Source organism: Montipora capricornis, chromosome 1 (assembly GCF_036669925.1).
Source record: "Montipora capricornis isolate CH-2021 chromosome 1, ASM3666992v2, whole genome shotgun sequence".
NCBI classification, from domain to species: Eukaryota; Metazoa; Cnidaria; class Anthozoa; order Scleractinia; family Acroporidae; genus Montipora; species Montipora capricornis.
Window position 1 is genome coordinate 23,135,933 of NC_090883.1, and position 15,000 is coordinate 23,150,932.

General features: G+C 41.5%; 2 protein-coding genes across 2 annotated transcripts in view; both read right to left on the reverse strand.

The window, feature by feature from the left end:
* Window positions 1-15,000, reverse strand: part of LOC138028521 (semaphorin-5A-like) — a 530,961-nt gene that overhangs the window by 236,025 nt on the left and 279,936 nt on the right. The gene's annotated exons all lie outside the window — the stretch shown is intronic.
* The window catches only part of LOC138027971 (dual specificity protein kinase shkC-like), a 37,169-nt gene continuing 24,755 nt past the window's right edge, over window positions 2,587-15,000 (reverse strand). Inside the window, exons 2-4 of the mRNA XM_068875628.1 lie at window positions 8,229-8,540; window positions 6,963-7,627; window positions 2,587-5,790 (exon numbers count right to left, since the gene is read on the reverse strand). Coding sequence (XP_068731729.1) covers window positions 5,536-5,790; window positions 6,963-7,627; window positions 8,229-8,460 — 1,152 coding nt within the window. The 5' untranslated portion in view covers window positions 8,461-8,540 and the 3' untranslated portion in view covers window positions 2,587-5,535. The remainder of the gene's footprint in view (window positions 5,791-6,962; window positions 7,628-8,228; window positions 8,541-15,000) is intronic.

Below are 15,000 nucleotides of genomic sequence, written 5' to 3' on the forward strand. Positions count from 1 at the left end.
GAACTCGACCAACTCCGTTTATTGATGACAATATACAGGCCCTAATGAAAACAAGAAATTGCTGGCAAAAGTTAGCAAGACAAACAAACGATCCTGCTGTCTGGTTGGGGTATAAGAATTTTAAACGGGAAGTAGAGCGAGAATTACGAATCGCTCAAAGGAATTTTGTCGAAGATTCTATTTCACAAAAGGCAAATGACCCCTAACGCAATGTGGAAGACAATAAGATCATGTATTCCAAAGAAATCAGCGAGTACACCAGGTGATCTGGTGACGTAATTCGGAGGATTGGGGAGAAAAATTTTAACGCCGTATCCCACAAACTCGCGAGGCCTTATTTTCGAATTTAACATGGCAGAGGCGAGATTAGAGCTTGTCGGGTCTACTTGAATGTTCTTTCAGTAACAGGAAATGTGGTAGACACTGAATGATCTCTTGAGTTTTGGCGATGGAAATACTGCAGGGAGTTTGGAAACAACACCTAAGGCCGCACGCGGTTGTGGGATACGGCGTTAAAATTTTTCTTCCCAGTCCTCCAAATTACGCCACCAGATCACCTGGCAAGAGTTTACAGTGATGATGATAAAAGTGTTGCTGATAGATTTAACCAGTTTTTTTACTTCGGTTGGAGAAACAACGAATGAAAAAATCAATCTGCTTGCAAATGAATGCGGCTACGTTCCAATGCAACCAACCTACAGTCTTGAATTTCCAACTGCAGAACAATTAACAGTTACTAAAGTTCATTATCCGGACATTGAAAGGATTGTGTCGTCATTGGCCACAAACAAAGCGCCTACAATATTCAGGTTGCGAAAACGCGACTACCCTCTGTTTGACACAGTGTGACCCCCCCTTTGAAAAATCCTGGCTACGCCCATGTCTGCACCTATTACCATTCCTTCTATTACCTCTATTATAAATACTTCGCTCAAACTAGCACCTACCCCGGAGACTGCAAGATTGCTGAAGTGTCACCAATTCTGAAAGAAGGTGATTTTGAGGAAGCAGGGAACAATAGGCCAATCTCTTTATTGCCTATTCTTTCCAAGGTATGCGAAAAAGCGGCCTTAAACTTGCTAACACCCCTGACAGCAAACAAAAGGTTAGCAGTGAACCAGAGCGTAAACAAAAAATGGCACGTCTCCACTGAAACTTCTCTTGTTGCCTCCACGGACTCTATACTTGAGGCGATCGACAAAAGAAAGTTAACAGCTGTCGTTTATTTGGACATGAGCAAAGCTTTCGATAGCATCAATCACAGCATTTTATTACGACAATTAAAAGCCATTGGGCTGGCCTCATCGGCAATCTCCTGGTTTAACAGCTATTTGTCCCAAAGATCCCAAGTGGCTCGCATCAATGCTGCGCTATCCGATGCCTTGCCTGTGAAGTGTAGAGTGCCACAAGGTAGCTTGCTTGGAGCCCTGTTATTTAGTATTTATGTAAATGACCTTCCAGCAGCCAGTGAGGTGTGCTCGACTGCGTGTTATGTAGACGACACGAAATTGATCCTTTCGTTCACAGTTGACGAATCTCACGCTTAGGAACTCAAGATAATATCAACAAAGATCTACAACGAATCCGTGATTGGTGCTTTGAGAACTACCTCCTGCTGAACCCAGACAAGACAAAGTTAATGGTGTTCGGCAGTCAATAGATGATTTGCAAATTGCCAAGCTTTAAACTGTCTTTCCTGAGCAAGGAACTCCTACCAACAGACTCCGTTAATGATTAATCATTAACACCAATAGAAAATCAATTGCATGGTATGGCAATCAATCATGACCAATGGCATATTAGAGACATACAATAATGCAATTTGCATAGAGCCGCACAATCAGTCACACCTTCCTACAATCGTTTATTCAAAATGGTCAAACGACCGGCTAGCATTCTAACCATTCAAGTGAAGCTATGATCTCCGCAATTATGAGCGCAATTTTTGCAATTGCGGGGTTTGAACCCGTGACCTCGCGATTCCGGTGCGACGTTCTAACCAACTGAACTATGAAGCCACTGACGTTGGGAGCTGGTCATTTGTGGGTTCTAATGGTCCCGTGAGGAATGAATCAATGATGAAATGGTATATGCAAAAATTGCGCTCATAACTGCGAAGATCAGAGCTTCACTTGATTTCATATCCGCAGTTCATATATGATTCATTTCATATACCATTTCATCATTGATTCTAACCATTGTTTGGCACTGCAAAGACTCTCCATTTCCGAATTCCAATTTTAATTCGTTACCACAGGAGCTTTCTACACAAATTTTTCACTCGATGTTCTTGTCATTAATAATACACCATTTCATTTCCTTCACAAGGTCAGATTCTAACAATTCCTGTTTCTTACCGTTCATTTAGTTATTTAATGCTATAATCCAGATCAAGCAGGGACATCTAAATAAAGCATTGACATGAAACCGCGCAACATCAGTGGTTATTTATTACTTCATTCAAAACTAACAAACTTCATCCTTTTCAGTATATTACAATTTTAACCGATCCGTGGGAAAATTGCTGTAAAAATTGACCCTGCGATTCCTTCAGTTTCTGTTTCTACATAGTTAATCGAGGGACTGGTTATGAAACAATAAGACCTTCGAAAAGCGAGAACAATGTTATTGCAATCGATGTTGAACTGACTGTGACAGTCGCACTTGCTTGCAAACGCAGACGTATTTCCGGCGGTCGTTTGCGCAAGCATAATTGAAAATCTCCCTTCCCCTCGGCAGCATTTCTACCATTTAGGTAAAATAGTAACTTGGAGAATGGCCCAGAGGGAGAGGGGGGGAGCGGGGTACTACCATACATGGACTATATAGGTATGTGCCGCTATGAAGGGTATGGTTTTCAAGCAGTTTACTCTAGCATAGAGTATATAAATCATAGCCTTTCGGTCTAGAATAGGGGATCATTTTTCACGAAACTGACCAGTCGGTTGAAGATTTTATCAAGACTAAGGAATATAAAAAAATCAAATCGGCAAAGTTTAAGTTTACGTAACGCAGCCTGAACAGTGTCAATAAATGGCTATCATGAAACACCTCTGGATATTATTAAATGTCAAGAATCGGAATTTAGACGGAAATCGGTGGGAGTTTACTCTAGTATAGGGTAGCAAAATTCAGCTGAACTATCTCTGGTATAGGCTAAGGGTTCCAGAAGCCCAGCGGCACATCCCCACCCAGAAATTCCTAAAGTGCCTCCCGGGCCCGGGGGGAGAATGGGGAGGTATTTCATAGCACTCCTCTCCATTCTCCGCGCGGCTTCGATGCTCGTTAATTTGCATCTCGCGCCAACAATATCACCAGCTACGCAGGCTATTTTTTCAATACACAGTCGTGTTCAAAAAACCTTTTCAGGATAGAATACTGTCGCGAACCTTCAATACCGTGTAGCACTTTTATTTTGGTGATTTTTCCCGCAAAAATAAGCTCCGGCAGAAAAAAACTCCTGCAAAATTAATAACCGCAAAAGTTTACTCCCGCTTTTAATCCACTCGTGTCACTATATGTCATACATTGGGGTGAAAAAGATCGTTTATTTTGATTTTTGCATTGAAAAAAAAGTAATTGGACCTTGCTACAAACTAAACTAAAGGATAGGAGGTAAAGTCAATACTTTTCCTGCCTCTGAGGCACAAGGAACGAACACAAAGCAGTCAACTAAAAGGTCACGTTAAACTTGCTCGAACGGGTTATCCGAAGGGACACCATTTTCACAGGCCCCCAAAATGCCACATTTTTTTCCACCCGTTCTCGACAATTGAGGAGTTTTTTACCAAAAAAAAGTAAAAGAAGTTGAAAATAATCTTGCTGCTTGAAAAGAAGACGGCAAAAATTAGTTCTCAGCGGGAATAGCCCGTGGTAAGCAGTTAGTGATTATTATTCACTTATACAGATAAATTTAAATTCAAAAAATACAATTGTGCGGACAGGGGACTAACGAAATTGATTGACATAAAACAACAAGAAATATGTTGATAGTAGAGATAAAGTTTCTCCCTGCGAAAATTTTCATTTAAGGCTGGCTTTTCTTTTTCACATTATTGGATTTTGTTAGGCATTAAAAGGGACACCATTTTCACAGGCCCCCAAAATGCCACATTTTGTCCACCCGTTCTCGACAATTGAGGAGTTTTTTACCAAAAAAAAGTAAAAGAAGTTGAAAATAATCTTGCTGCTTGAAAAGAAGACGGCAAAAATTAGTTCTCAGCGGGAATAGCCCGTGGTAAGCAGTTAGTGATTATTATTCACTTATACAGATAAAATTAAATTCAAAAAATACAATTGTGCGGACAGGGGACTAACGAAATTGATTGACATAAAACAACAAGAGATATGATGATAGTAGAGATAAAGTTTCTCCCTGCGAAAATTTTCATTTAAGGCTGGCTTTTCTTTTTCACATTATTGGATTTTGTTAGGCATTAAAGTCAATTCCTTTAGTGGGTATCACTTATGTGGCTGGAACCAGTTTCACCGTGACTTTTAAGAGACCTTCTTATAATTATTAGAAGGGTTGTCATTACAACACTGTATCACGTAACAGCAAAGTTATGGTACCATATGAAACACCAATTATTGCTTAACAAAATGCGCTCACTATTGTGACGTAATGTGCCACCATATCAACATGAAAACTCTCCAAACCATTCTATATTTCGTCTTTACTTGCTTATATCTCAAAAATGAACTCGGTGACCCCTATTTTTTATTGTAGAATAGTAATTAGCAATCCGAGCTAGAACTATCAGCAAAGTTTTAAAAATTTCATGGGAGACTATTCAGAGCTACCTTATTCAGCCATCTTGTCGCCACCAGGCACCTCCACTCAGTCCAGGCCATCCCTTTAAATTTCGTTTAGCACCCGCTTCGAACGAGTGTCCAAGGGTTTCACGGCAAAGTAGGCCTAGAAGATGCGGCCGTTCACATTTATAACCTTACACATATTTACCGTGGTGCGATTTCTGTGCTTCGTATAACTTCCCGGCGATAATCAGCTCCCTTTGGAATATTTAGAATAATATAAGTTAGAAACCAATTGATATCTGATGTCCCCCCTTCCACCCCTCACTACATGTACAGCTCCTACAATGGATGGGCTTTTTTTACCCTTAGTGTTCGCACAACATCGGATAGTCGCAACAAAAGGGTGAAGGGAGGACGTTTACATGTTGAGTTCTAGCACTGAGAAGTCCATAACCCAAAAGTCCCAATCCGCAATGGACTGTAGCCCATCAGTTTCCTGTGTCTATTTTACGACCGCTGCTGCCAGGTTTTTGCGGCAAAAAACGTAACGGTATTGTGTTCCTTGCACGACCCATGATTTCACATTAAACACGAGCAATCTTTCTTACGGGTAATTGGTTGACCAATCTGACCAATCAGAGGGGCTGTGGTCATCAGGCCCAAGCTGATTGGCCATAACCTGACTGGGCCCGTATTTCAAATTCAGATAATAGAGTAAACAGATAGGCCAAGCGCAAGAGAGAGATGTCGACACTTCTGGATTATTGCCTTCTGGCTTTAGTAGTATAGTTCTTCAATCATTATTTCCTCAATATAAGTTGGTCGAGAACAGTCTGTAAGTTCTTCAATAATCTCGTCCATAGATGGCCTGTTCCCAGGATCTTCGTTAACACAGCTTCTTACAAGAGTGCGTATTTTGGAATGCGGATGATGCATTTCTATCCTGTCTATTTGCATCTGAAGCTGTTCTCGATTGGGTTCTTGTCTGATACTCATTTCACAAAGAAGAACACCGTAACTGTACACATCAGCCTATAAACAAATGCAGCCAAAAATTACATCCAGGCATCCCTAGCGACGAAAAAGTATTCGATTATCGTCTAAGTGTCAAAGCACAATATAACCAATGTAACCATTACCTACACATCACACCTTTCCTCACACCTACACCTTACTTCATTCACCTTGTAAATATGTATAAGCTTGTGAGCTTGTTTTATTAAATTCTGTTCGTACATGCAACGAAAGGAACAACAGAATTGTTGTAAATATAAACAACCCGGACGAATGTCACAGAGCCTATTCAAAAATGGCAACCAACGAATTGTCTTTTTGTTTTTGTGCTCTGTCTAATTTGACCAACACGCCTCAAATTTAAGCTTAATTTTCTTTTGTATTTCGTTCATGCTAATGAGACCGGTTAGGTTAGCTAGTATTAGGAGAATAAAATAATTTAATAGTCTCCATTTATGAATAGACTATTTAATTAAAACACTTTGTCTCACTAACATACAAAATAGTTTCTGAAAAGGCTTCTTGCAATGCAAAAGTTTTATTTAAAGTTAAAACAACAGGTTATGCTAACCTTCTTCCACAATTTTCCTCAGCCCTTAATAACGTTTCAGAATGAGCCGGATGCACTCGTTGTAAAATTTCGATTTTTTAAAAAAATAATTGTGCAAAGATTACCCGTCATATTGGACTCATATTGTCGGAGATAGCTGAAACGAGCATGAAATTGACGCTAGAAATTCTTTTCCCCGCGTTAACCTCAACTACGTGTTTCTTGCCGTCCAATCGTGAGAATGCCCAACCGGCCAATTCAGTCAGTGGATAAAGCAGGATTTCACCCGGGTCATCGGCTTGAATATCCAAAGCCCTATTCCCTATCCTGCATGCAGTGTCCATTTCTGACAAAAGAACTTCATACTTTTGCATTTAACCCATTGATTTCCCTCCTGACATAACGCAAGTTTATTTTGTTCCTTAACTGGGGCCTCTTTAGGGTGTATGGGTTAACAGCATCTGGGTCCTCTCAAAAGCTATATCCCCTTTAAACAGGCAAACAAAAAACGGGATCACAGATAGTTTATTCACATTTGCTCCGCGCATTGGCTCTCAAGCCAATACTGCATTGAACCACTTCGTTTCCAAAATAGGAAAAAAAGCAAAGTAGTCCCAAAACAATGCATCCCGAGATGAACCTTGCAAGATATCTTGTTCTCCGTCTGCACAAACTCAGGTGCACTGTAAACAGGCGCTCCTGCACAATTTATATTGCTACGATGGACAAAATTAGCAGTACCATAATCGGACAGTTTGGCCTTCCAGCCGTTACCAGATCTCCACAGCAACACGTTAGAACTGCTTACATCATTGTGAAGAATGGGGTTTGCTTTCTCGTGTAAGTAGCGGAGAGCGTAAGCCAGGTCCAAAGAGATAGCTTGCTCATTTTCGACGGGTAGCTCACCAGGACTTGGGTACAGCTTGTTCCTTAGACTGCACTCAAGGCGTTCTGTAACCAACAAAGGAGGCCTTTCATCGTTTGTTGCGCCAATAAATAACAGCAGACAAGTATGGCGACATTTTGACGCCATGTTCACTTCACGCTCAAACACATCTCTGCTCCATCCTGTAATTTCTTCGTGCATCTCTTTTACAGCAACATCGCAGTAATGAAATCTCCCCCTATAAACAACTCCCCATGCGCCTCTCCCAAGTTCATGACTTGTAATTTGGATATCACCTCTGTTTACCATCCAGTCCATTTGGCTTCCTCTTTGTCTTAACTGCCCTTCAAGTTCATTGATACGTTGTTGTAGCTCCTCCTCTCTCCTTCCCCCTTGTATTGACTGGGTTACAGGTAAATCTAGACACAGATATCCGGATATTTTTTGAGATATTTAGAAGATCTAAAGATGTTTGGAAAATCTCGAGATGTTTAGAAAAAAAAGTTGTGATATTTGGAAATTATTAGGGAAAAACTATTGAAATCACGTTTTCCCCCATAAAAATGGAGAACGAAAGCAATTAGTTTAAAGTTAAATGCTACTTACAGGCACAGAAATTCAAATAAACTTAACAAATCCTTTCATATGGGCCTGCAGTAATCGCATGCAGGAGTATTCTCCTTTTAATATATGCCACATTGCTCCGAGTAAACAATCAATAACTTTTCTTGGAACTTTCTTGGAGACTGTAGGCCGTACGGGGAAATGAAATCCAAGGACGAATTGAAGTAAAGTTGTTTAGTGTAGCTTAGTGTTTTGTTGAATGCCTTACAAGGACACCGTTGAATTTCTGTACTGCTTCATACTTTGTTAGGTTATGGCTGCATTATTCAAGGAAATAAACATACATATTTTCTGGACATTTACAAAAAAATCCGGAGAGATATTTTGAGGGAAAAAAAGGGAACTTCCGGAAACAAATTTTAGGCAATTTCGCGTGATATTTTTGTCTCCTCCTACCTCCAAATTCATCAGTGATGCGTTGTTGTATCTCCTCCTCTCTCGTGTTCCTTTGTCTTAACTGCCCTTCACGTTCATTGATACGTTCCCGTAGCGAGTGAAAATGATTGATGAGTCGATTCCGCAATCTTCTGCTCCATTGTGTTGACTGCCGTTCACGTTCATTGATACGCTGTTGTAGCTCATCTGGAGCTGGTTCATCCTCTCTATTTCCACTATGGTTCTGCCCCATAGGTGTTGCCTAAAGCACTCTTATCTCACTCATGCCTCGTGGACCATATTGACGGCCGTCAGTTTAAAATAACGTAATGCCTTTGAGACAGGAAAAGTTTAATAGCCCATGTAAACAAAAAGAGGACGGGGCAATCAAGCTCTTACTACCCTGCTTGCAAATTGTTTGTTATCTCATTACTTTCACTTTTGTTGTTTCTGCTACTGTTATTTTCTTAACGCGCGAAAAAAACAAAGGCCTTTGCGATGAAAAAGTTCATTTTTCTGTTGAGCGTATCCTATGGTAGACTTGTCAGAATTTCAAAGCAAAATAAGTGATTTAGGGGGATTAATCTGCCGGCAAAACAAGGCCTAAAATCAATAGCACTAATGCGTAACATTTACGAGAAAAATGAAAAGCAGATAGAAAATCCCTTGGATAGTTTGATTGTTAACTAAAACGTGGTCACGTGATCTCGTCAGATACCTTCCCCAATTTCATCCCTCGTAGGGAAATCTGAGCTTTTTGATTGGTTAATTTGAGTTTGATAATGGTTGATCTAATGATCGGCCACATCTGTCCCAATCGTATGTCGATGGCAAAAACCTGGTCGGAGCTTAAAAATCAAAATCCTGCTCGATTAAAACCTTAAAAGGTTGCAGAGCCGTGTAAATGCCATTGTTTTTGGCACAAGCCATCAACTTTTCAAGTTCCTAAGGCTGTGAGGTGAACGACATTTGGAAGTTGGAGAGATTCTGCGAAATTCTGGAGACACTCGGCCTTGAGCGGTTGAGCGGAAGTTGCATGGCGTCTTATTTCTTTCTCTTGTATTTGACGACGCGTCAGTGCTGAAGGGGAAAACGGGCGTCCCAAAAACCCATCAAATCACTCGGGACAACGCAGAGGTGTGTAAACTTTAGTTATCTGACTGTCCATGAAATAAAATTTTATAAAGAAACGTCGCGATTTGAAGTTTTTAAGGAACATTTCCCTCGATCAGTTGAATTACTGTAAAATGCAGGAAATCAATAACCTTCTCATGCCTACCTACTCATCCCCTGTACAATTTGTTGCCCAGAGTTAAAGAATCGTCAAACCGCCTATTTGTGAGAACCCAAACGAGCTTACTACCTTGTGTTAACCCGGAACGTTTTAAAGCTAGTTTTATTAATCGACTCTATTTTATATACACTTTTACTTTTGAGCCAATTATATTAAACATGTAAATATAGGTATGTATTTGTGCTTTATATTCAATAAATTAAGATTTGAAAGATTTTTTTTAATAACGTGACGTTAAGCGGGGTTGTCCACCTGTTCTTAGAGGTTAGCGACATTAGGGACCCTATCATTAACAATTTGCACACCCCCGTTCTCAGTCAATAATTTTTCTCATAACCTTCCCCCGCGAAGGAGTAAATTTTTTGTAATCCCCCAAAAAACATATGCCACGAGCTATGCATGCTGTACAGATAACACAACCATCTTTTTAACAATATCAAGATATTACAATTTTATTAAGTCAGCAAAAGAGAAATGTGTCAGCTCGCTGTAAATTTAAAGTTTGTGTTTGTTGAAGAGTCCAATAAAAGAAAAATCAAATTAGCAGGGAGCGTAGTCTACTCTGATCCATATCACTTACCATCAAAATGGATCAGTAAACAATATCTCTTGCTTTTTGATTTAGAAACACGGGCAATTTCTATATTGAGGTGTCAAACAATGAATGAATGAGTATCTATACAATTGATACTTGTTTATCTTGTTAATGTGCGGTTTCCTTATCTAGTTTAACATGCACGTTTAGAAGCGGAAATGTCATATCAGAATAAATCACGAACAGTCTCCGACACGCTCCCTCATGTATTTCCACTCTGGGAATACATGTTGCACTTGGAGACTGTCAACAGAAATATTAAATGATTACGGCTGGTAATATTTGAATGTTCCGGTTTCAAAGTCCTTCACTACTCACTTCCTAGCTCTGCACTAGCAATTTCTTGAATTCTCTCAACTGCTTTTAGAGCTGAATTTCGCTTTGGTCTGAATAACTCTAGAGGGTACAAATATTGCACTGGTCGCTTTAACACCCCTCCTCTGGCGCGCAGCTTGGCTCCACGCACGACTCCGTCTCGTCCGATCAGTTTCTTCACAACTCCAAGCTTGCATGTGTTATGATTTCGAGACTCGTCCTTAATGATCACCACTTCTTCAATTGAGGGGTGTAAGGTTTGCTCTCCTCCACTCTTGGTATGCCGCTCTCTCAGACTTCTCAGGTACTCTTTCGACCACCTTAACCACAATGCTTCTTTGCATCGGAGGATGTACTTAGCTCGTTTCCGTAAATCTTGCTTTCGTAAGTGATGGGCACCTAACTCTGGAAGTTGTGTTGATCGTAGGCGCAGCATAGAGCTTGGGGGTAAGAAGTGTCTTCTTCCACGTAACTGAGGGGACGCTCGACTTGTGATGAATTTGCTGGTTTGTAGGCTTGTAAGCAGGTCGAGATACACCGCTCTTGTTAGGCTACAGGGGCTACCTGTGCGCAAACAAGTTGTCTTTTGGTAAGTGGGGTATGCGCCAACCATTTTTCCTCTGCACTCCAATATCCCGCTTGCATCTGGTTGCAAGTTGAGCTGAAGCTTGTCAGCTGGAAAGTTCTTAGGGCATGTGGCTTGAGCTTGGGCTTACTTGGTCCACCAAACTTCCTGGTTATTTATTTCATCTGTGCACAGCGGTCCTTTCACTCTACTTCTTTTCGGACTTCTGCAATTGAAATAGAATCTGGTTAACCATGCAAATATTCGCCAAGTCTTCTTCAAATTGTACTTTACCATATGCTCTGTGAACTCATCTTTCTTCGACAACGCCATGGCTAGTACTTCTTTTGCTCTTTGGATTCTGTACTGGACTCGGGCGAGGGTCCAATATCCATATTGGTGGGCCACTTGTCTGGAAAAGATAACCACGACGGACCGTTTATTCACTGGACTGCATTGCTTGCGTTTCCGCCTGTGCTTCCTAAGTCCGCTGGGTTTTGATCGGTGGGCACATGGTGCCAAGTTATGTCCTAATGTTGCTCAATCTTCTGAACCTTGTTTGTAACGAACTGCTACTCTCCACTTCAGTTAATCCAATAAAGGGCTACCAGCAGTAGATATGTGGGTGATTGTCGCTCAATGCTTCTTGAACGTTAACTGCTAGATTAGTCGCCATATGTCCTGCAACGAGTTCAAGTCTGGGTATGGTCAAATTCTGTTTTGCAAGACGTGATTTGGCAGTCGTGAGACCCTGACATTCTTCCTTACCTACTGCATAAACTGCGGCACAGACTCCTTGCGAACTTGCATCTCTAAACGAATGAAGGGGGTAGTTTCTAAAGGAACTGTGGTGCTGCGTCGGTGGGGAAGTAGTATACAAACATTTGGTTTTATCAACGGAGTTGATAATGTAAATTGGCCATCGTACATAGAGATCCTAAAAGCTGACGTTTTGAGCGTAAGCCGTTCGTCAGAACGAATCGAGGAACTGTGGGTTATGTGTAGTTTTTATAGTAGAGTAGGAGCTACGATATTTTTCACGTTACCCCCAATAGCGTAGATCCTACTCTACTAAAAAAACTACACATAACCCGCAATTCCTCGATTCGCTCTGACGAACGGCTAACGCTCAAAACGTCAGCTTTTAGGATCTCTATGTACGGTGGCCAATTTACATTATCAACTCCGCTGATAAAACCAAATTTGTGCATCTCTAAAGGCATCAAGATGGATAGACTTTATTGGCTCTCTGAATGGTAAAAATCGCTCTCGTCGCACTTAAGCTTCCAGGGAGACCTCCACGCCACTTTTTCCACCTCTCGTCCAAATCTGCTGGGATGGGAGTGTCCCTGGGCAACTTCCTCTCGCAAACACAGAGTGTCGGGGATGATACAAGTCCAAGTGGGTCGTAGACTTTGGCCAGCTGCGACAAGATTTCTCGTTTGGTTGGGTTAGCTGGTTGCTGTGGGACACACGATGTATCAGCAATTTTGTCTCATGGAAGTCCTAATAGCTTCGTTACTGTCGTTGATGACCCTAACTGCTGTAACGCAAAGCTCTGATCTTCACTGTTGCTCGGTATGTCATCTCCCTCTAGCTCGGGTGCATTTGAATTCCACTTGTGCGAGGCGAATTTGGCGTCATCGAAGCTTTTGATTGACCCTTCTTTCTGTTGGTACGCTTACCTTACTGATGGTGCGCCAGATATCAAATCGTCTACGTACGGGATCGTTTTGATTAGGACAATTAATTCTGGTTCGCGCTGCTCCCACGCCTGTAATGTAGTGTAGCCTAATGTAATGTAGCCTAAATGAACTAGTGCAGTACGAGTTTCTCTCTCTCTTAAGTAGTTCTTCTTTTGCCTTTTCTGCAATTTGTTTTTTTTTCCTTTAAGCAAAGGTTAGCAGATTTCATTTATTTTTATTTTTCCTGGCCCGCCTCGATTAGCTTCCGCTACCTGCGGTGCCAGGTCTGTTATTACTGTATTATGTGCAAAAATGTAATAAAGTTGTTGTTGTAATTGCTTCTGTATAGGAACTGGGATGAGGTCAGGCCAAACAGTGCTCTTGTGAATCTGAAGGTTTCGATGTCTGTTTGACTTCTTGGTTCCCAGTGAAATCTTAAGGCATCCCTATCTGCTTCTTTAATTCGTACTTCCAGAAAAGCTTTCTGTAGGTCACCTGTCAATAGTAATGGATAGAACCGGGCCCTCACCAAAACGCTCCATAAAAGATTCTGTAGGGGCGGCCCCGGATGCAGAGAGTCGTTTAGTGAGGGATGGCTTGGCCCTTCTCTAGCATGCATCATAGACAATACTGACTTTTGTGGTTCGTGCATTTTTCCTGACAACTGTTTTATGTGGGATATAGAATTCCCTCCCTGTCACTGTGGCTGTTGCTGGGTTGGTAACTCCTTCGTGTAGCTGTTCTTGTATTATGGTGCCAAACTGGTCATAGGTGTTAGTGCGTTCAAGCCTCTTCAGCAGTTGCTGCAATCTTCGGAGGCTCCTTGACTTGTTTTTAGGCAGAGTTGGATGTCCTCCCTTCCATGGTAGACCCGTTTCATAATCAATTTCTGGATAGCGGATTAGTTGTTCTTTGAACTCAGCGCAAACCGCATCTTGATCGTTCGCGGATGATTCAGAAAGGCCAAGGACATCCAGTCGACAGAGCTGTTCATAGTCCAACCGGGTTGACTGTGTAAGTAACATAGGGTTTAACCTGTCTTCGTGTCCTGGTGACATGATAGTCTAGCCAAGGGCATTTTTCTCTGGAACACATTGACCTGATAAACCAACCTTTGGCTGTGTTCCGGTCTTAATCTTCGCGTACTCTGATGCTCTCAGGACAAGATAAACTGGTAATAGCGGCTTTGCGTCATTGTCATCCATTCGAACTCCTTCCAAGTGTTTATCTTTCGTCTTCTTGGCAAAACCACGAGTTCTGGCTTATCAACTTTTGACACTGATATGCTTAGGCTGAAATCTCGATTGACAGATTCGACATTGATATCGTACAATTCTACGTACGTTGGTTGTCATTGACCCGCGCATCATTTTGATTTTTTTTGTCTTTATTTCAGCAGGCTTCGTGCGCAAGGCGTTGATGAGTTTAGCAGTGACATAAGAGCTACCAGCTCTAGTGTCGAGAAGTGCACGAGTTTCAATGCCATAAATTTCCAAAAGCACCAATGAGTAAACAACTGACATGCTGTCAGCATTCCTGCCGGTTTTCTTTCAATATCACAAATTGATGTATGATGTTTCTTGCTACAATTCTGGCATGAGGTTTTCTGCGACATTCGACTACCGTGTGAGGACCAGTGCAATTGAAACACTACCGTTTTTCAACAACAATAGATTTTCTTTCAGCGACCCTGGTGACAGTAGGGCTCCATGGCGTCGCAGTGAAGGCATGTTTGAGTACGTGACACATTCTTTTGCTGTTTTGAAGAGCTTCGAGGGATGCTTATCTGTTTTCCAGTCATCTTGATGATTACGATCTGCTTTACTTGACAGTTGACGTTCTACTGGATTTCTTCGTGTCCAAAGCCTACACCTGACATTTTGACAATTTCTTGAAGGTACAATTTTCCCACGATGGGTCCACACGACCAAATCTCCTCTTATGGTGGGCAGCTTATCCAGAATCATAGAAACATAACCATTGACTTGTTCCAATTTCCCTAGCACCTGCAAGGATCGCACACAAAATGTCAACTCAAATAGGCGAATTTTGTGACATTTGGCATTGCAGCCTTGTCAATCATTTCCACGAACTGATTCCAAAATCTTGGCCAATCTTCCTATGTTCCCTCGAATCGGGCGATGTGTAGCTGGGTAGTTTCGCTGGTTGTCCAGCTTGGAGCTCTCCTGATCACTTATTTGACTCGACGCTTGCAACTGGGCATTGGTTTCTTGCTCCTTTGCCAGGCGTAATTCTGTTGGCATTTTAGTTTGGCTTCGAATAATTTTCTTTTAAATTCTTGTTTGTCTCTCGTCTTTTCCTCTTGATACTCATTTAGA